This window comes from Triticum urartu, chromosome 7A (assembly GCF_056163025.1).
Source record: "Triticum urartu cultivar PI428250 chromosome 7A, HENAU_Tu73, whole genome shotgun sequence".
Classification (NCBI taxonomy): domain Eukaryota; kingdom Viridiplantae; phylum Streptophyta; class Magnoliopsida; order Poales; family Poaceae; genus Triticum; species Triticum urartu.
In genome coordinates, this window is record NC_141879.1 from 168,969,829 (window position 1) to 168,991,091 (window position 21,263).

Genomic DNA, 21,263 nt, shown 5'->3' on the forward strand with positions numbered 1-21,263 from the left:
GCGGCGGTGCCGGACCGGAATGTTGACCCGGTCGTCAAGCGGCATCTGTCCAGCACGAGCGCGGTGGCGGCGGGGCAGTGGATGCGGATGATCAGGGCTTCATCAAGCGAAGCAGTTTTCCCCAGGACAACGACAGACTGCAGGTGTAGCGTCGCGAGCGCCGGCGCCCCGTCGACGACGGCCTGGAGGTGCTCGATCCGGACGTTGCAGAGGCTCAGCCGCAGCGACTCCAGCCGCGGGAACGCGACGCCGGCCGACGGCTCGAGGCCGCCGCAGCTGGTGAGGTCCAGCACGCGCAGCGTCTCCGACGGCAGAGAGAGGAAGCTGAGCGCCTGAAAGTCCGTGCTCAGGGGCGACGACTCGAGGTGGACCGAAGGCATGAGGTGGCCGGAGTCCCTTCTGGCGATCCGCAGCTGCTCGACGTGGCGCGCCGACGGGAGGGAGAGTAGGTCGGCGAGCACGTCGATGCGGCCGTGGTTCTTGTCCTGGTACAGAAACCTCCAGTCGTGGCTGGCCTCGACGCAGAAGGTCAGCCTTGTGACGGGGCTGCCGGCGGCGGCTGCGGCTTCGAGGGCCGACCTGGCTCCGGAGACGAAGGCATCGCGCCGGGAGAAAAAGCTGATGTCGTCGTCGACACCGAATTTGCAGGTGCGCTCGGGGACGCGGGCCACGAGGTTCACGGCGCCCGCGGAGCACCAGAGCCCGCGCCACCGCTTCGAGAGCGCGCTCGTGGACGCGGCCTCATTGACGGGGGCGAAGTGGAGGATGCGAAGGAGGAGGTCATCAGGGAGGACGGATAGGCGATCGCCGCCCCACATCGTCGACGCCGGGGCGAGCTGCGAGCCTGAGATCCGAAACGAACTCTCGATGCGATGGGAAACTGAAACTTTTAACCTGCGGCAGATCATGTGGAAGCGTTATATCAACTTTTTTTTCAGGTGATGCGTTATCTCAAAATCATGGAATCCCGGAGTCGGTGAACTGAATTGGATTGGCCTGGGCTGTGGCTTAATTGGGCTTGAATTCCTGACAAAAAGTGTATAAAAATGTTCCAATATGTATTTAAAATTCTTTTTTTAAGAAAATTTTCGATCTATTCATCTTTAAATATGACAGTACAATGAATATCAGAAATAATAGAAATTACAACCAGATTCGTAGACCACCTAGCGACTACAAGCACTGAAGCGAGCTGAAGGCGTGCCGCCGACATTGCCCCTCCATTGGAGTCAGGCACAACTTGTTGTAGTAGACAGTTAGGAAGTCATCGTGCTAAAGCCCCGTAGGACCAGCGCACCAGAACAGTAACCGCCGCAGATGAAGAATACCGTAGATCGGAAGGACCCAATCCGAAGACACACGAAAGTAGATGAACAACGACGAGATCCGAGCAAATCCACCAAAGATAGATCCGTCGGAGACCCACCTCCACACGCCCACCAACGGTGCTAGACACACCGCCGGAACGGGGGCTAGACAGGGAGACCTTTATTCCATGTTCAGGGAGTCGCCGTCGTCTCGTCTTTCTGAATAGGACACAAACCCTAGCAAAACTGAACGAAACGATTAAAAACGAAGCCCTCTCGCCGGCCCTTGCCGAGATCCACCGCGCCCCCATGGTCCTAGGTCTAACGGAGAGGAGGTGGACCTACGGCGGTGCCGACGATAGACAGAAACTCTAGCTTTTTGTGGAGGAGGAGGTGGCGACGGCTAGGTCCGCAGTTGTGTTATGATGTTATTTGCCGACCCCCGTTTGTACGTGCTTGCATGCGTGCGCTGCTGCGCTCTGTATTTAAATTTTTTTAACAGCAGAAAAATGTTCAAAACATGTTTCTGTAAAAATGTTAAATATGTATTTTCACGACGCAAGATGAGTTTCTAGCCACTCTGTGTTTCACGCCGCAACTTCTCCTGTACAGTTCCTTTTCGCCTGCAGTCAACTGAAGCAATTCTGCTTCCTTCCATATGAAAATACAGATAAATCACGGCGGCGTGATATACTTTATTCAGAACCATTTAAAGAGTTGAACAGCCAGAATTTGTCGCAGCGGAATCGGTTCCTTCCAACGTTTGTTAAGACAACTAATTCGTGAAGCTAGCTGGCCTTCTGTAGCAAGAAGGCAAGTCCTAGAACGAGCAGCATTGCCATTCACTATCCGCAAATGCCAAAAAATGTGCCTTTTGCAGTCGGATCCCACTGACGATTCAGGCTAAAACCGCCATGGCGCCATGTAAGCACCTTGCATCTCAACGCGTAGTATCATCTCTCGCATCGCAAACACTAACCTTCGACTTTGGAGGCTGTAGCACAATGAACTTGTAGCTAATAATGCTCAAAGTCCATTTGGGAATTTTCTTTGCATAATTTCTTTGTAATAATAATGACTAGATTCTACTTTTACACTAGTATTTGCCTAGAAAATGGCTTAGCAATAATTATTATGTTATCACCTTCCAAACCAATGGAGAGAATATTTTGCCCGATTATAATTATTGTGCGATCACTTTCCTAACCAAGCTCCTCAAATCACTAATCCCGTGCGGCAACCGTAATCCCTTTCCTAACAACCAGGCACACGCACACTTCCCATATACAGAGCGACACCAAGGAGGCTGCCATGGCGCTCAAGATGAACAGCACGCGCAGGCAGCTACGGCGGCCACAATTTGAGTAGCCCATCGACGTATCGAATTGGTTTCGTGTAAGTCTGATGATTTGTTCATGTTTATCCATCTAAGTGGCCTCCGTCAGTGCATTATCAACGTCGATTAGTATTTCCAAAACGCATCTCCGTCAGCGAACCTATCCGCGTGATTTGTTCATGTTTATCCATCTAAGTGGCCTCCGTCTCCTGGCGGGCGCGCCGGCGACCATGCCCACCACGCCGGCATGGAAATCGTCGGTGCTGCCACCGTGGTCTCCTTCGGTTTCCGAGAAAACCGGGATGGAAGTGAGGAAATGAGGGTTAGGGTGTCGGTTTAGTTAGAGTACAAGGTGGATTTAATTTCTTCTGTAGTCAAAAAATACTTTCTTCGATGGCACATATATAATTTCTTACGCAACTGCATGCAAAAACGTCTTGCATTTAGGAAAAGAGAATGGGTACTTCTTTGAGAACTGTTTCAGAGTAATATAGGATTGGAACTGTTTCAGTGTTACTTTTTTATTTCAGCGTGCCAAGTTCACGTTAGTGTTGCTGACGTTTGGTTATTCCAATGATTCACTTCTCTCCATGCCGCAGGTACCAACAGCTGCAGTCCATCTGCGTTGCATTGCAAATTCAATGGCAGATCGCAGGCTGGGGCTGCCTAACCTAGCCCTGCAGCTGGTGGGGATCTTACCGGAGGTCCAGAGGCCAAGCAGCACGGTCCCTCACCGGCAGAAGGTGGCTTACACGGCCGCTTCCCTCCTCATCTACCTTGTCGGCAGCCAACTGCCTGTGTATGGGTATGGAGTCCGCTCTCCATCGGCTGTTGATTCTCAATACTGGGTTCACATGTCCGACTGCAACTCCGTCATGTCCGCCGGGATCATGCCCCTCGTTCTGTCCGAGATGTTGCTTCATTTGCTGCTGCGGTATAAGGTTCTTAGGGTGAACAATCATGGGGACCGGATGCTCCTGTGAGTACTACTGATATAAGCCTTGCTCCATTCAGTTCAGTCACAAATTCAAAAGCTGACAATTTGTGTAAGGATAATACAGACATACAGTAGACTTTAGTCTTCAGAGTTCTATTTTGGGGGCCCTGTTGATGCTTTTCTGACCAGATGGAGTATTCAGTTATATCTTTCTCGCATGCGGATTGATGTTCTGTTCACAATTTTTTCTTCTTCTTTTCTCCATATATAAGTCTAATGATTATATCAATTATATATGTCTCAGGAATCGGGTGCAAAAGTTGCTTGCGGTAGTTTGTGCCGCTTATTTCTCAATCTGCATGGTGCTAATGTCAACTATCTTGGGCAAACTGACCTTAGGGCAGTCAATTCTGATCGTGCTTCAGCATTTCTTTGGAAGTGTCATAGTCATTTATATTGATGATCTCCTTAAAAAGGGATATGGGTTTCTTTCGAGTATCCCCTTGTTCAGTGCCACCGACATTTGGTAAGACCGAAATCCTAAAACTACGCTCCATTCCTTTTCTGTAGGGCATTATGAAGTAAGAAGCCGAAGTTTGATTGGCACTTTGTAAAATTTTATGCATGTTGAATGGACAAAAAGTTTAATCAATAAATGCATTTTACACGGTGCTTTTAATGGTTTACTGATTTCGTGACAGTAAAAAATATAGTGCAGTAGAAATTAACGTTAAATGTATAAAAACTCCTGCAAATTAAACTTAGTGCTAAACAATGAGCAGATGCAGTTCTTAAGAAGGAAGAAAGAAGCTTCATTATTCTATTTCGCTTTCTGTATCAAGCCCATCAACATAAATGCATTCTTTGGCAGTCCTTTGAAATACTAAAATTTTAGAAATCTCAACCTTTGAATATGCAGTTGTTGTAGTGACTCAAAACCTTTAATGTGAAAACCCATGTTTCCAACTGATACAGCTATAACACTTCGTATTAGTAATGGAAATTTACTAAGGTTATTAAAAATTGTATGAATTGTTTGTCAGGTTATTAACAATTCTATGGACTATTTGTCTTGTTAATTCTTCTAAAGAATATTCGGTGTGCTAGATGCACATAAAACTGCAGACTTGCACTACTTCCTCATCATCATTCCTTGTTTGGATTAGCAATTTACATTAACACAAAGTCAAATCCATATCACAATTTATTGATTAGAATGGCATAATGATCTAATAATATACGGGGCATGATAAACAAAGTTCACTTGTTGATCACCCAAGTCAAGATTAGTTGAACATCTGACTGTTTTGATTGAAGGAAAAAGAATTAAGGGTGTTTAAATGAAAGTTTGACTGATTGCCTCTAGCACAATAACAGCTAGTCAGCTATGTTTAATTTTCCTTTTTGAAGGGTCTACAAATATTAGCACTGAATGCACCGGCGGACTATATGCTTTTTCTGTAAAATTGATTCAACTGGAAAAAATGCTTCATGGTAGTGGTTTAAACCTTAGGCATTGCGATTTAAACCTTGACGAGTGGAGTCATACTGTCGCAACTCCATCGCTCCAGCGAGATCTGGTCTTGGTACGCAATTAAGTCAATCAGCCTAAGCAATAATACATACATGTGCTGTAGTTATATTAGCACAAGTTAATTTGCCATATGCTTCATTTGTACAGTGCAAGTATTTTCTGGAAAGGTTTTAGCCCCTGTATCATAATGCTATACGGTGGACAGCATGGTGATCAACATGGGGAAGCTCTGACTTCCTCCCTTATTCATCCCTTTGTTGGAAGGGATAATTATCCTTTTGCCCTCAGTGGTGTCCATGTGCTCAGTTTTGCCCTCAGATGCGAATTGTTCTCAGTTTTGCCCCTAGTCCGAGCACAACAACTATGACGAGGCCAAACGGCCATATTTGAGTCCATTCCGTCCGCCGGCGTTAGTGGTTGTGGGTCCGGAGCTTACACATGGGACCGCGTGGGCGTGGGTCCGGAGCTGACATGTAGGCCCGTGCAACTAAATCCCCAAATCATTCTAGCTCACACCCATCCGCCCGGTCGGCTGTCCTGCGCCGCCGCCGCCACCTGCGCCGCGGCCAGCACCTGCCCCGCCACCAGCTGCACGGCCTGCTCCGCCTCTACCTCCCCGCGCCTATGCTCCACGGCTACCTGTGACGCCCACCACCTTCCCGCGACACCACGGGTGGGGCGCCCGCCACTTGCTCGATCCGCGGCGCGGCCTCCTTCCGTGCGCCCGGCCGGAGCGCTCAAAGGTGGGGGGCTGCTGGAGCTATTTAAACTAGGAGGAAGAACCCTAGGGTGAAATGGTGAGCAGCGGCGACCCCGGAGTATTTGGCGAGGCAGGCATCGGGCTGGAGATCTGCCGCGTCCACGACTGGGTTCCCGAGGGGTAAGTCTCGCCTCTTGTTTAGATTGAGCTTAGTTGTGCATTTGAACACTCGATTCGAGTAGGTTTGCCCAATTAGTGTGCTGATTGCGTCTCTGTTTTTCGCCGGTTAGGATGGAGTTGCGGTTTTCTTTCATGGTGCACATTAGAAGGGACCAGTACATGTTCGATGCAAAGGATAAGAAGAAATACCAAGGAGGTTTTGATTATCGGTTGCCAATGGCTAGTAATTGGAGTTTCAGACAATTTGGGGAGGTAATTTGTAGCCAATATCCTTGGGGTTTGCTTGATGAAGTGGTATACAAATACTATGATGGGGAAAAGAATTGGGTGACAGTTAGTAATGATGAAGAGCTAGCTACCATGTTTGTTAGGCATAAACAGAAAGATAATTTTCATGTGAGGCTGCAAGTTGATGTGCTTGAGCAGGCATTTGGACCTAGGATGGCGGGTGCAACATCTCGGGGAGAACCAAGTCGTCGTAATGGCATCTCTAGCCAGAACAGTTCAGTTGGTGCACAGCGACGTGGTGGCTCGACAAGTGTGGGCAACAGTAGTAGGGCCCCCCTTGAAGTGGAGCCTGATGGCTACAATTCTGGGGTTGATGAAGAGAAGATATATTCTGATGTTATTCGGAATTTACGACGGGCACCTCAGACTGAAAATCAAGATGAGGCTCACAGTGCAGTTCGTGTGGATGATGACGCTATGGGTGAGGATGAAGACCTTGCAGCTATTGAATGGGACCCTTTGAACCCTCATATGGAAGAAGGTACAGTTTTTGCATCCATGAATGAGTGTAGAAATGCACTTGTGACATACTGCATCAAGGTAGAACGTACTTTCAAAGTTGACAAGAGTGATCAAGTACGTTACAGAGTGCACTGTCCGATTGAAGGTTGTCCATGGAGGCTGCTTGCATCTAAAATGCGGAATAGCACTAATGTTCAGGTTAAAGTGAATCCTTTTAAGCACACATGCCAGGAATCAACCCTTAGGAAGGATACAATCAGTAGAGCCAAGTCAAGATGGGTGGCAGAAGAAGTAAAGAAGTGGGTGAAAGAAAACCAGCAAGTGGGTCCAGAGGAATTGCAGAAGAACATCAAAGATAAGTTCAAGATAGATTTACCATACATGAGGTTGTTCAATGGTAAACAACATGCTATGGATTCTATTTATGGTAACTGGCAGGAAAGTTTTCAATTGTTGTATTCATTCAAAGGTGAAGTGGAGAGGACAAGCCTAGGTAGTATTGTAGATATTGATCACCACACCGTGGAGTACACATTCAGGGGAGTGATAAAGACCAAGGAATGCTTTAGGAGGGTTTTTGTCTGCTTTGAGGCTTGTCGCCGGGGTTTTTTGGTAGGCTGCAGGCCTTATTTGACTATTGATGCCACTTTTCTCACATGGAGGTTTAAATGACAGTTAGTAGCAGCTTGTGCAGTTGATGCACATAGTTTTGTATTTCCAGTTGCCTATGGTGTGCTGGAGACAGAGTCTGAGGAGAGCTGGACTTGGTTTTTGCATAATCTCTGCCGGGCTATTGCACATCCCAATGGGTTGGTCATTCATACAGATGCCTGCAAAGGTTTAGAAGTGGCCGTGGACAATGTGTTCCCTGGAGTAGAGCATAGGGAATGCATGCGTCACCTTGCTGCAAATTTCATGAAGAAATTCAAAGGAAAGGTGTATACCGATAATTTATGGCCAGCATCTTTGACATGCAGTGTGAAGAAGCACAACTACCACTTGAGGCAGTTATACATGAATCCCAAAGTGAAAGAATACTTGGAAACACACCACTCCAAGTTATGGGCCAGAAGACAATTCAGTGAAGTGAGCAAAGTTGACTATGTGCACAATAATCTAGCAGAGTCTTTCAACTCAACGATCCGGAAACTAAAGGGTCATTATGTGGTGGATTTGCTTGACAGGATAAGGATAGAATACACGCAGAAATTTCATTAGCGTGCAGGAATAGCCGAGGCAAAATTCATGGGCCACATTATCATCCCTGCCGTGATGAATGAACTGAAGCAGAAGACAACAGGCTTGGAAATGAACATGACTCTTTGCTCGGGTACCACAACAGAGATATCATATTTGGATAAAGAGAAGAGGGAATGGAGATATCCAGTGGATTTAGAAGCTAGAACTTGTAGTTGTAGGCAATGGCAGATAACTGGGTTGCCATGCATTCATGCCTTGTTTTTCATCACTTCTCTTCCAGGTCCAGCAGGGAACATACAGCAGTATGTGCATGATTACTACTCTGTTGCAAGGTTCAAAGCCACATATGCTTATGCCTTGCCTGTTATGGAGGGAAAACAACAATGGGACATGGTGGACCCTGGATTCAAGCTTTGCGCTCCAATTCTGAAGAGAGCAGCAGGTAGACCAAGGAAGACGAATCAGACCTCGCAGCGAAGGAGCTGGACTTGGAGCGAGGAAGCGTAAGTGCACAAGGTGTGGTGGGTCTGGTCATTTTGGTAAGTATTGTGATAACACAGTAGATCCAGCGTTCGGAGAGAATTTCGATGAAGGCTTCGATGAAAATGTTGGTCAGCAGCTGGTTGCCTCAACAAATGATGAAAATGATGGTCAATAGCCGGTTGCATCAGATGAGGATTTTGACGAGGTTCCAAATGATGATGGTCAACAGCCGCATGATTTTGACGATGATCCAAAATATCCTCCAAATAATGATTCAAGTGAGGCTCCAAATGGTGATCCAAGTGAGGCTCTAAATGGTGATCATGGTGATCCAAGTGAGCCTCCAAATGATGATCCAAGTGAGGCTCCAAATGGTGACCAACCTTCTGTTGTGAGTTCTGCTAGGTATGTAAATCTTGCAAGGGTCAAATACTACTGTACATCTATCACTTGACATGATCTCATTACCGTTTATGTTTTGCACAGCTCTATGGTAGGTTTGAAGAAGACGCGCAAGGTACCGACAACCAAGGGAAGAAGAGAAGAAACAATGAGCACAAGGTGCACGAGGAGCAAAGTGATGGCAAGAAGCTTAAGGAACAGACAGAAGCCCCAACGCTATCTATGAATAATTATGAAACATTATGAATAAGGGATGATGTTGTATTATGAAACATTTATCACCTGACATGTTGTATTTCTGTTGGATGATGTTGGACCTATGTTAGAAGTATGTTTGACATGATGTTTAAATATCTGTTGGATGATGTTTGAATGAGCACATGGTTTTTCCTTTTTTGATTTTTTTGAATTTTGTTTTGCTCATTTAAATTCTGGTCAAACCTAACTTTGACCAAGATTTAAACAAGTCTAAAACATCAAAATGAAAAAATAAGCCTAGATACTTCTTAGTCAATCCAAAATGAAGTTGTGGTGAGCTTTTTGAATTTTTCATGAAAAATGTGCTAAAAAGAGGGGTCCAAAGGTAGGATAAACGACCTCATTTCTAAGCAAAAAAAATTCGACCTTGTCTAAATCAGCCAAATAACTTTCCTACACATATATTCTATATGTACAGACTATGTGCGCTGGTTTTTCCATTTTTTGATTTTTTTTTAAATTTTTTTTGCTCATTTCAATTCTGGTCAAACTTAACTTTGACCAAGATTTAAACAAGTGTAAAACATCAAAATGAAAAACTAAGCCTGGATCCTTCTTAGTCACTCCAAAATGAAGCTGTGGTTAGTTTTTTGAAATTTTCATGTTCATTTTCCCAAAACACTTCTCTTCACTTCATACAAGAGAGTTTGAGATACTCGAGATATCATACAATACACATGAACTTATCATTTAAATGTATGTAAAGCTTGTTTATCAACTTAAATCGTTAGTATATGACATAAGAAGACTATGTGCGCAGGTTTTTTATTTTTTTGATTTTTATTTAATTTATTATGCTCATTTGAAATCTGGTCAAACATAGCTTTGACTGCTCCAAACCCCTCCCAAACCCTGCTAACCCTAGCGCTGAACAAGGACCGTTCATCTAACCCTAGTGGCGATCAAGGGCCGTCGATCTAACCCTTCTAGAAGGAATCTGCGGGGAGGAGGGGGGCGATCCGCGAGATGCAATCTGATTGGCTGGGAGATTGTTTTTTTTAACAAATACCGGGCGCGCTGGATGGACCGTTGGGCCGTCTCGTGCTCTAGGCCTGAGACTGCAGTAAATAGCCCGTCTCAGCCTTTTCAGGCCTTGCATGCATGGAGGCGGCGACGTGGGTTTGCATGCGCGGGAGGCGGCGACGTGCATGCATGCGAGCGAGGCACTCTAGGTGAGCTAGCCTAGCGAGGCGAGCTAGGTGGTTCAGTATAGTGGTTTAGGGCAGCGATTCACATGCACCGCCTGGTCAAAGAGCTATGCAGTGATTCAGATGCATGCACGCGCCCCATGCATCGTTTTCGTGCAAAAATTTAAGTGTGCAAAACGTAACGGATACACACACACGTCCGAATTCACACACGCACCGTTCTCATCCTTTCTCTCTTCCTCTCCCACGCACAGGCCTATAAATGGGGTGCCTCTCTTCCTCTCCCACCCACAAGCCAGATCCGATCCTCTCCAACTTCAAACACCCAAGCGAGACCAAGTGAAGATGCAGTTCAATGGGCCGACCTTCAACTGTCCGCTTGTCGTGCCGGAGCTGCGCTACCCACCGGGCGTGCTCGTGGAGAGGGAGCTCCGTGTGTGGGCTATTTCAAGGTGGAGGGGTTCCGTCGAACTCACCCGCGCCTTCCTCAGAGCCGGCTATGCCCACCTCCCACGGGGCTCGCCGAGGATGTTCACCCTCAACGAGGTTCGTGACCGCGGCGGCATCCTCCTACTGCTCACGGTCACCTTCACCAACCCGTTTGACGCACGCGAGCTCCTCGGCTAAGTCTTTTGGTGCGGCTGCGAGGCCATCTTCTTCACCGTCTACAACATCTACACCAACTACGAGCGCATCTTCCCCGCTCCAGGCCAGATGCTGTAACACCCCGGATATGATTTACCTTATATGTAATCCAACTCTTGACGTTTCCGGCGTTAAGTTATTTTATTTTCTCGGGTTCGGGTTTTTGTCTCCGTGTGTTGTTGTCGTTGTCATGCATCTCATATCATGTCATCATGTGCATTGCATTTGCATACGTGTTCGTCTCATGCATCCAAGCATTTTCCTCGTTGTCCGTTTTGCATTCCGGCGTTCCGTTCTCCTCCGGTGGTCATTTCTACCTTCCTTTCGTGTGTGGGGATTAAACATTTCCGGATTGGACCGAGACTTGCCAAGCGGCCTTGGTTTACTACCGGTAGACCGCCTGTCAAGTTTCGTACCATTTGGACATCGTTTGATGCTCCAACGCTTAACCGAGGGACCGAAAAGGCCCCGTGTGTGTTGCAGCCCAAAACCCTTCCAATTTGGCCCAAAACCCACCAAAACCCTCTCCATCATCTCCCAGAATCCTAATTATTTTGCCATGTTCATCGTGCCGTAACTTTGCATCCGTACATCCGTTTTGGGCATATAGCATATCAAAATGTTTGTCTCAGAGAGCACATCATTTCATATCATTGCATCATTTTCATTTGAGTTCATATTGATGCCCAAAATGCTGTTGGAAGAGTGCTATTTGAGATAATTGTCAGATCTACTGCTCCAATTAGCTATTTGTCATTTTTGCCATGATTATTGTGTGCATGATATGCCCCTGAGCTCTACATATGTTTTGTTATATGCTTTGTCATCTTTCCAGAGGTGCCATCCATGTATTTTTGTGATGTGTGTGGTGACTAGCACAAGCTTGCAAAGTGGTGCATTCGTTAATGCTGATTTCAGGGAATTAGCAATTCCACTAAGTCCTTGATCTGTTTATATGAATATGCCATATGTTCATGTTGTTTCCTAGTGATCCGTGCCTCTTTTGAGGATGACCGATAAGGATGATTTGTTAATCTTGTAGTGCTCTATCCATCCATGTCTTTGTTTGCAATTATGGAGCACCCTAGCTTGAGTCAATCGAGCTCTACTTTTGCTATTTCGTGAATCTGGGCAGATTGTCTACTTGTTAGCGATTTTGCCGAGGATGTTGTAGTTGATCCGTGCATGCTATGTTATTGTTCTTGCCATGTCTAGCTTGTATAATGTCTATTCTTGATGGGCGTATGCTTAGATTGTCATGACATGCTCTGTAGTGAGTGCATCGAGCTCGTAAACATGCCTACTTGATATCTGATTTGCATGCTCCAGTTTTTCATGAAGTCTGTGATCTGTTTATGTTTTTGCCATGTTCACATGCTTGCAATTGTTTTATCTGATCCCTTTTGGCTCAAGGTCACTAAGGGACTTTTGTTAAGCTCTTTGAGTAGCTCCATGCCATGCCTTTCTTTGCCATGTTAAGCTCCTGTAGCATATAGTTTTCATGCTCCAAAGTGTGCTACCTGATCTGAAATTCCAGACAAGTGTTAATTTCACTAAGTTTGAAACCTGTTTACCAATTGCACTTTTGTCATGCTTGTTTGAATCTGTTAATGGATGAATTGGCCATAGCTCAGTGTTCATCTTTTATTAAGCATCATGAATGGATCCCTTCCATGTATTTTATTGCCAGGTTTGGGTGTTGTAGCATGTTTAACTTGTTGCATTTAGATGGCTACTTGTTGTATATCGCAGACGGGTGCCATATTTGAATTGCTTGCCATTTCCAAACCGTGCCTCCGATTCCGGTGTTCTTTATATCGATTTCAATCGAAATCACCTCATCTTTCCATTGGCACTGTTGGATTTCCAAGTTGAGGCCAGGTTCATTCATCCCTTGTCAAATCTTGCATATGCATCACATATCGCATCCCGCATAGCATACCATGTTTGCATCATGTTGTTTGAGCTTTGCACGTGGTTGATTGTGTCCCTTTTGCTTGCTTGTCTTGTTTGGGTAGAGCCGGGAGACGAGTTCGCTAACGAGGAGCCCGTTGAGTTTGCTTTCGAGGATCCAGTCAACTCTGACAACTTTGCAGGCAAGATGATCATACTCTCGAAATCACTTCTATCTTTGCTTTGCTAGATGCTCGCTCTTTTGCTATGCCTATGCTACGATGCCTACCACTTGCTTATCATGCCTCCTAAATTGCCATGTCAAACCTCTAACCCACCATGTCCTAGCAAACCGTTGATTGGCTATGTTACCGCTTTGCTCAGCCCCTCTTATAGCGTTGCTAGTTGCAGGTGAAGATTGGAGGCCGTTCCTTGTTAGAACATTATTTTCTTGTTGGGATATCATTATATTATCTTGTTATCTTAATGCATCTATACACTTGGTAAAGGGTGGAAGGCTCGGCCTCTCGCCTAGTGTTTTGTTCCACTCTTGCCGCCCTAGTTTCCGTCATATCGGTGTTATGTTACTGGATTTTGCGTTCCTTACGCGGTTGGGTGATAATGGGAACCCCTTGATAGTTCGCCTTGAATAAAACTCTTCCAGCAATGCCCAACCTTGGTTTTACCATTTGCCACCTAGCCTCTTTTTCCCTTGGGTTTCCGGAGCCCGAGGGTCATCTTATTTAAACCCCCCGGGCCAGTGCTCCTTTGAGTGTTGGTCCGAACCGGGCAGCCTGCGGGGCCACCTCGGGGAAACTTCAGGTTTGGTTTTACTCGTAGCTTGACCTATCTGAGTGTGCCCTGAGAACGAGATATGTGCAGCTCGTATCGGGATTTGTCGGCACATTCGGGCGGTGTTGCTGGATTTGTTTTAACTTGACGAAGTGTCTTGTATAACCGGGATACCGAGTCTGATCTGAATGTCTCGGGAGAAGTTATATCCTTCGTTGACCGTGAGAGCTTGTCAGGGGCTAAGTTGGGACTCCCCTACAGGGATTTGAATTTTTGAAAGCCGTGCCCACGATTATGGGCAGATGGGAATTTGTTAATGTCCGGTTATAGATAACTTGAACCTTAACTTGATTAAAATGAATCAACTGTGTGAGTAACCGTGATGGTCTCTTCTCGGTGGAGTCCGGGAAGTGAACACGTGTTGGAGTAATGCTTGCCACAGGTTGTTCTCTAGTTATGTGTTCGCGCTTTGCCTTCTCTTCTCGCTCTCTTTTGCGAACAGGTTAGCCACCATATATGCTAGTCGCTTGCTGCAGCTCCACATATTTACCTTACCTTACCTATAAGCTTAAATAGTCTTGATCGCGAGGGTGCAAGATTGCTGAGTCCCTGTGGCTCAGAGATTACTTCCAAACCAGATGCAGGGCCTGATGACTCCGTTCCAGATGATGCGCTTGAGCTCAAGTGGGAGTTCGACGAGGACTCACGCCGTTACTATGTGTCTTTCCCTGATGATCAGTAGTGGTACCCAGTTGGGGCGATCGGGACCGTATTGCATGTTGGGTTGGTCTTTTATTTTGGCACCGTAGTCGGGCCATGAGTGATTGGATGATGTAATGCTATTTATGTACTTTGTTTGAGGTGGCGAGTGTAAGCCAACTATGTACCTTCCCCTTTTATTATCTATATTACATGGGATGTTGTGAAGATTGCCTTACTTGCGACATTGCTTTCAATGCGGTTATGCCTCTAAGTCATGCTTCGACACGTAGGAGATATAGCCGCATCGAGGGCGTTATAGATGCACTCCCTTCCCTACGACGAGAAGGAGGAGGTGTGAAGATGAAGACGGTGTTGAAGGGGCACGCGCGGCCAAGGTGGAAGAAGAAGGTCAAGATGAAGATGTTCAAGCCCAGAGTCAAGCTCGTCATGTTTCATTTTTTATTTTGTTGCTTTTCTATGTCATGTCGTGTCATGTTTCGTCATGTGTCTGTGAACTGTCCGTGAACTAAGTTATTGCAATGGTACGGTGTGTTCCATCTTATCTAAGTTATTAGGGTTTATTATGTGTGTTAAAAAATGTCCGTGCCCAAACATATCATTTCTTCCCTAAACAAGTCATGAAGTTCGAGAACTTGTGGTTTTCATTAATGAAAATCGGAGGGGGTGAGAAGCCCTCTGTTTCATTCAAACAAAAAGTCATGAACTAACATGCAAATTTATTCCCTTTAAATCCTAAACCAAGTGCCACTCTAACCCTAAACCAAGTGCCACTCTGACCAAAATCATGTGGTAGTGCAACATACATTTTAACCTTCCAACCCTCCAAAATTTAAGTGCAAACCAAAGGAAAACCACTCTCACGCGTGTGCAAACTTTCACGGTCTCACTATTTTTTTAAAAAAATTTCACAATCTCACTATGTATACCTTCCTTCCCTATCCATGTCAAAGTCTTGCCATCTGTCCTAGCGGTTACCAGCGCAGCCCTAAACACCACAAACCCACGCGGTCCTGGGTTCGAGTCCCTAGCTGCACCAATTTTTTGTGTATTTTCCACCCTTCATTTTTTAGACAAATTATGTTTTTCTCAATGTAATGCCCTTAAAAATTGTTCATTTATTTTGTCACCTGCCGTAAACCTCTACCAGAGTTGAGGCACATTTTCCATGACATTTTGGTCTTTGATTTAAATCACAGTGTATTTGAATTGGATTAATTAACAGCTCCAAAAAATTTCTAACCTTAATTGTTTGGCTCCGGAATAATTCAATTAGCTTCCACAAAAAGTTCCAGCATTATGATTTACTGCCTAAATTAAATCAGAATAGAAAACAGAAAAATACGCAAGAGAACCCCGAATGGGCCTAATTGGATGCAGTTGGCCCATTAGTCTAGCCTGCACTTGGCTCTACGCTCTGAATTTGGCCCAAGAGCAACCTTTTTTTTGGACAGAAAGGCAGAGCAGAGAGCTGCATTTCATTGATCAAAAGTTTCTGAATTCCTAATTTCTTCTCTTTTTTCCAACATATTTAAATGTTGATCACTTCTTCTCTTTTTGTTTCAACATTTAAACAACTTTAACCAACATTTAAACTAGGTGGATTTCTCAAACAATTTCAAGATTACAAATTCCTCCATAATTCATGCCTTTTCATACATTTTCAATATTACAACCAGTCCGATTACCATACCTACAAATGCCCAAAAGTATTTGCAAATGGGTATTGGTAGTGCTTGATATTCAAGCTTCCTAACCTTCTTCTTCAACATCCTAAGCTCAACAGCTAGCTCTCTATCAGTGCGTGCTTCGCCCTCCATCCCTTCTTCCGGAGCTCGTGGTGCGGCCACTGTCGTTCGTGGCAGCATGCGCAACCATTCTTCATGCTCTTCTTGCAGTTCATTCATCGGAGTCTTGGCCAGAGCATCGACCCAAAGAAAGAAGCATGTCACCTGCATGAACACCAAATAGATCAACCCATTGCTCAAAGATCCCGACCACGAAAATGGTGCAATTGCCCCGATTCTTACCCCATTCTCGCTGCACACGTAGAACGGACGATTCTGGTTCCTCGGTGTCTGAGAAACCCTCCGATCAACGCCCGCCCGACACCGCGGATAGACGAAGACAAGCATGTCCACACGCGCCCGGCTCTGCATCCGCGAGGTGGCGCGGGAGCTTGAGAAAGACATGGAGCTCGGAGCCGAAGGGATCTCAACGCCGCCGCGCCCTCCACTGCTAGCTTCCCACCGCCGCGCCCTCCACAGCTAGCTTCCCGCCGCCGTGCTCTCTCTCTCTCTCTCGCCGTGGTCACTGCCATGCTCTCTGTCGCCGTGGTCACCACCGCTGTCGCCCGCTTATATAGCACACCCGCCAACGGCTCTCTACTCAACGGCTCTCTGCTGGGTCCCACAAGCCACGCGTGCAACGGTCTGAATAAAATTGGCCGTTTCTATCGCCTGGTCCCACCTGTAAGGGCCGAGTCAAAAGGTTGACCTGACGGAGAAGGCAGAGTTCACGGAACGAGTCGGTGCGCATGGACTAGGGGCAAAACTGAGCACAATTCGCATCTGAGGGCAAAACTGAGTACATGGACACCACTGAGGGCAAAAGGATAATTATCCCTTGTTGGAAATGGAAACTACAAATTGTCTTTGATGCATAAAGTGTATGGATGTCGAGACCTTCCGGAGATGGCTAGTGTGCTCACCACGTGCGCCTTCTTTCTACTCGTCCTCAGCCTGCAAGGCTTCCATGTCATGTTGCCCGTCAGATCCAGTGAGGAGTCTAGGGTGCAAATGAACTATGCCATCAAGCTTTCCCACCTCTCCTTTGCACCCCTACTCTACCATGATGCATTGGCCATATTCCTATACTTCATCACAGAGGTACCAGCCACATCACTGTAGAATACTCTCAGTTGTCAAAACTATTAATACTCCCTCTGTTCACTTTTATAAGTCCTTGAAGACATTTGAGACAACATGTAAAACAGCCTATTTTCAGTTGTCTGAAATGACTTATAAAAGTGAACGGAGGGAGTACGTGAATTTTGCATTTGTTTCCAAAAAATATTTTTAATGAAGTGATTTATTACTAAAGCTTTTGGTGCCAATATATTATTCTTACTCAGATTTTTAATTGATGAAAATAGGAATTTGATTTCATTTTTGTCTAAAAATGTATCCTGATGCCATTACTTAAAAATCAGAGGGAGCATTGAATTTGAGAAATTCTAAATAGGAAAGTATATATACTATTATTATATATACTATTATTATATATATATATCACATTATGCTATTGTTTCATACCAAGTAGTTAAAAGGGATAGAGGGATTTGGTGGAATAGTTGTTGTATTGTTTGAGCCCCATGGGCATATATATAGGAGTACAAGACAAGGCAGGACAAATCCTAGTCTATCTTATGTTTCCTAATGAATCAATATACTCAACATCCCCCCGCAGTCACAACGGTGGCAACACAGACGGTGAGACTGGAGAAGAATCCGAAGGCAAGCCGACGGACACCCCCCACAGTCGCAACGTCGATGCATCGCGAAGTCGTGGCTGGAGTGAAAACTGACGAGGTTGCTCAAGCAGGCGGTAGCCCTTTGTGACGTTTGTCGATGTAGCCGAGAGCGTGGGTGGTGGAGCCGTGGTCGAGTAGCCGTGCGAAGAATGCTGTGGTCGATGTCGAGTCGGGGTGGCCGGTGTCGAGGAAGTCGCCGTGGAGCCGCAGGCGCAAGGAGGCGCCAAGTCAGCATGAGCCCAGCGGTGTCGAAGTAGGGGTGCGCCGGGGAGAAGACGGTGCTGACGAGCCGTCGTGCCGGGGTTGCCAAACCAGGGGACACGTCATAGACGAAGGCACGCGTCGGTGTTGCCAGCACCGGGCATGCGTAGATGGTCGAAGACGAAGTTGACGAAGCGCCACACCAGGCTTGCCAGGCTCGGGAACACATCGTGGACAAAGGCACGCATCGGTGTTGGCAGCACCGAGCATGCATAGATGAGGGACCTGCACAAGCTGTACGCCATGTCGAAGAAGTTGGAGGGGCCAGGAGAGAAGAACTCGACGACAATTGCGGCGTCCATCGGCGCGGGGCCGATGTCACCAACGGTGGTCGATGTAGATGACGGCGACGCTGGCGACGGGCTGGTGCTGGACGAAGACGAACGGAGTGGACGGGCAGGGACGGCAGCTACGGAGGTAGCGGCGGTGGCCTGACGGCGGCGACAACTAGGTTAGGAGGGCGGCGGCGATGCTCGAAGTAGGCGAAGAACCCTGGCAGCATGACGAAGACCGGCGCGGACGGTGGCGTTCCCACACCAAGGAAGACAGCGCGGCGCATACCACGGGAGGTCGACGCGCGATGATGACGGAGTGGACCGCGGGCCGCGGCGCTACGGCCTGAAGGGAGCGACAGCGGTGGCGGGCAGGTCAGGGGAACAACGGGAAGACCTCTGGACAGTGGCGGGGACCGCGGGCCGTGACGCTGTGGCCCGAAGGGGCGACACAACAGCGGTTTGCGAGTCGGTGCAGCCGTAGGGACGGCCTTAGGACGGCGGCGTGGACCGCATGCCACGCTCGCTACGGCCCGACGGGGCAACGCAGCGGCGGCGCGAGGGTCGGTGCAACCATGGGACGGCATGGAGTGGACGGCCTCGGTGCGGGAGTGGACCGCGGGCCGCGACACTATGGCCCGAAGGGGCGACGCAGCGGTAACATGGGTCGGTGCAGCCGGGAAAAGCACCACGGGGCGGCGGCGCTACGGCTCGACGGGGCGACGCAGCGGCAGCTCGTTGCTCGATCGGTAGAGGGGCGCGCTAAACTCGGGACGGTCTTCATGGGGCCTGCGGAGGCGCGCGCAACCGACGTGCCAGGTCGGTCGCCCGGCATAGATGAGGTAGATCGCGACGGTGGATGGGTGATCAATCCGATCGCGCGCGAGGTCGGGGACGCTGTGCGGTGGAGGCGGGGTGGCGGCGGAGTCCGAGATAAGGCCGGCGACGACGGTCGGCGTGGGACGTCTTGCGCATGAGCGTGTCAGCACCGGCACCCCGGGCTGCCAAAGCAGCGCCGACGCCCGGGCAGCGAGGCCCGAGCGACCAACGGAGCAGCGGCGCCCGAGTTGTGGCACCCGACGAGCTTGGCGCAGCCGTCTCGACGCGGCCGAGGACGAGGCCGGTGAGGTAGACCGCCGGGTCACCGTGCAGACGCGACGGAGGCAGGTGACGTGGGTCGATGGGTGGGCCAGCACGCGAACGGCGGCTATGATTGGTCGTCGCATGGCGCGAGGCCGCCTGGTCGGATCAAGGCGGTGATGGCCAGCGTAGATTGACGGGCAGAGCCGGTGCGTGGACGATGGCCGTGATGGCCCGCCGCATCGCGCGAGGCCGCCCGGTCGGGGCGACTGGCGGGCAGACGCGCGGACGACGGACATGAGGGTCCGCCCGTCGCGCGAGGCCGCCGGGTCTGTGAAGAGGCCGGCCAGTCGCGCCGGTGTCGGAGTAGAGGCGCATGGGGGTCGACGACGGCGGTGGGCGACGCAAACAGATCAAGTGGATCGGAAAACCAAAAAGTAGACGCCGATCAAAGCGACCGACGAGAGAGAAAATCCGGATCAAAGGATCAGGAAAAAGATTCTCTAGGGCAGCCGGTCGACACGACCGGCGGACGAACCCTGGGTACGGGCGGTGCGGCCCCCGGCGGCGGTTATGGAGGCCGACCGCCCCGGAGGCGGCGCGCGGGTGCGGAAGCGGTGGCTGCTAGGGTTTAGAACCCGGGAACTGATACCAAGTTAAAAGAGATAGAGGGATTTAATGGAATAGTTGTTGTATTGCTTGAGTCTCATGGGCATATATATAGGAGTACCAATGACCAATTTAAAGTATAAGACAAGACAGGACAAATCCTAATCTATCTTATGTTTTCTAATAAATCAATATACTCAACACAAGTAAATTCAGATAAAATGCCAAAGAGAAGTATATAATATTACTTTATGTCCTTTTGGAACACTAATGTGCAGTTGCTACGCGTGAAATTTGGTGAAAACAACAAGGTGGTCATTTTGCTGGGCAAGTGGAAGAAATCACAATATTTTGGGCAAGCAGTTCGAGTCATTGGCTTAGCCTACGACATGACCACACCACCAACGTTAGTATGCACCCATATTCACCTTTTACTAAAAGAAAACATTGTGGGCGATGAGCTCGTAAAATAGTCGGAATCAGTAGACTATCTATCCCTTGACACTTTTGAATTGAAAGTTTTGCTGACATGTAAAATAAAATTAATGTTTCCTCCTGGAATTGAAGCAGCTTGGCTGACTTTGGAAGACACCCATTCCACACACTGGTTTGTGCGCTTTGGCAGCTTCTGGGGTGTGGCCTTGTGTCATTTGTCCTTTTTCAGTGTTTGTTCACGTTCGGAGTTGTACGTTGCCAGGTTGCTTGGGGTAAGTGAATCTTAATTTATCAGGAGAACGCAGAGCATGCTTGCATCTCTTAGCAGTAGTAACCTTACTCTCTTGTCTTCCTACAGGAGCGACGAAATGCAACAGCCGCTCAGCCGGACTCTGTTCCTCTGGAACTATGGAGGTGCTATGTCGGCAAGGCGGCGTTTCTTGTGGGACTCTGCATTGGTGCACTTAGGCTTCTGGCTGGCCTTGCCGGTGTGGTCGGCTCCGGCACCGGGATCATGCTGTTGGAATATTAGGCAAGTTCATTATTAATTCCAGTAAATAAATCATGACTAGAAGAGATACTAGCATGCAAAAATCTAGCAAACTAGAAGAACAGCAAGACATGCATAACGGCAGCAAACACGTAACAGTAGCTGTAGAAACAGACATGAACAGAGGATGTTGGACGTACTGATCGTTAGCTATTATGGGTACGACAGTGTTGATGACGATGTTGGCGACGATCTGCTGCTGACGGCGATGAATACGACGATGAGTAGCACCGCCCGAC

General features: G+C 47.8%; 1 protein-coding gene across 1 annotated transcript; it reads left to right on the forward strand.

Moving 5' to 3' along the window:
* The first annotated feature begins 3,277 nt into the window (after positions 1-3,277).
* On the forward strand, positions 3,278-21,006 carry LOC147958804 (uncharacterized). The gene is made up of 7 exons (XM_087532316.1): positions 3,278-3,622; positions 3,885-4,106; positions 5,262-5,368; positions 16,911-17,173; positions 20,318-20,445; positions 20,610-20,724; positions 20,833-21,006. The coding sequence occupies exons 1-7, from the start codon at positions 3,285-3,287 to the stop codon at positions 21,004-21,006; spliced, it is 1,347 nt and encodes a 448-aa protein (XP_087388442.1). The 5' UTR covers positions 3,278-3,284.
* The last annotated feature ends 257 nt before the right edge of the window (positions 21,007-21,263 follow it).

Excerpts from the sequence above, each read along its gene's own strand:
- LOC147958804 (XM_087532316.1), top strand. The coding sequence starts at position 3,285 with ATGGCAGATCGCAGGCTGGGGCTGCCTAACCTAGCCCTGCAGCTGGTG. Across the intron at positions 4,107-5,261 it reads TTCAGTGCCACCGACATTTG|TGCAAGTATTTTCTGGAAAG; the intron begins GTAAGACCGAAA and ends TCATTTGTACAG. Across the intron at positions 5,369-16,910 it reads TTCCTCCCTTATTCATCCCT|TTGTTGGAAATGGAAACTAC; the intron begins TTGTTGGAAGGG and ends GATAATTATCCC.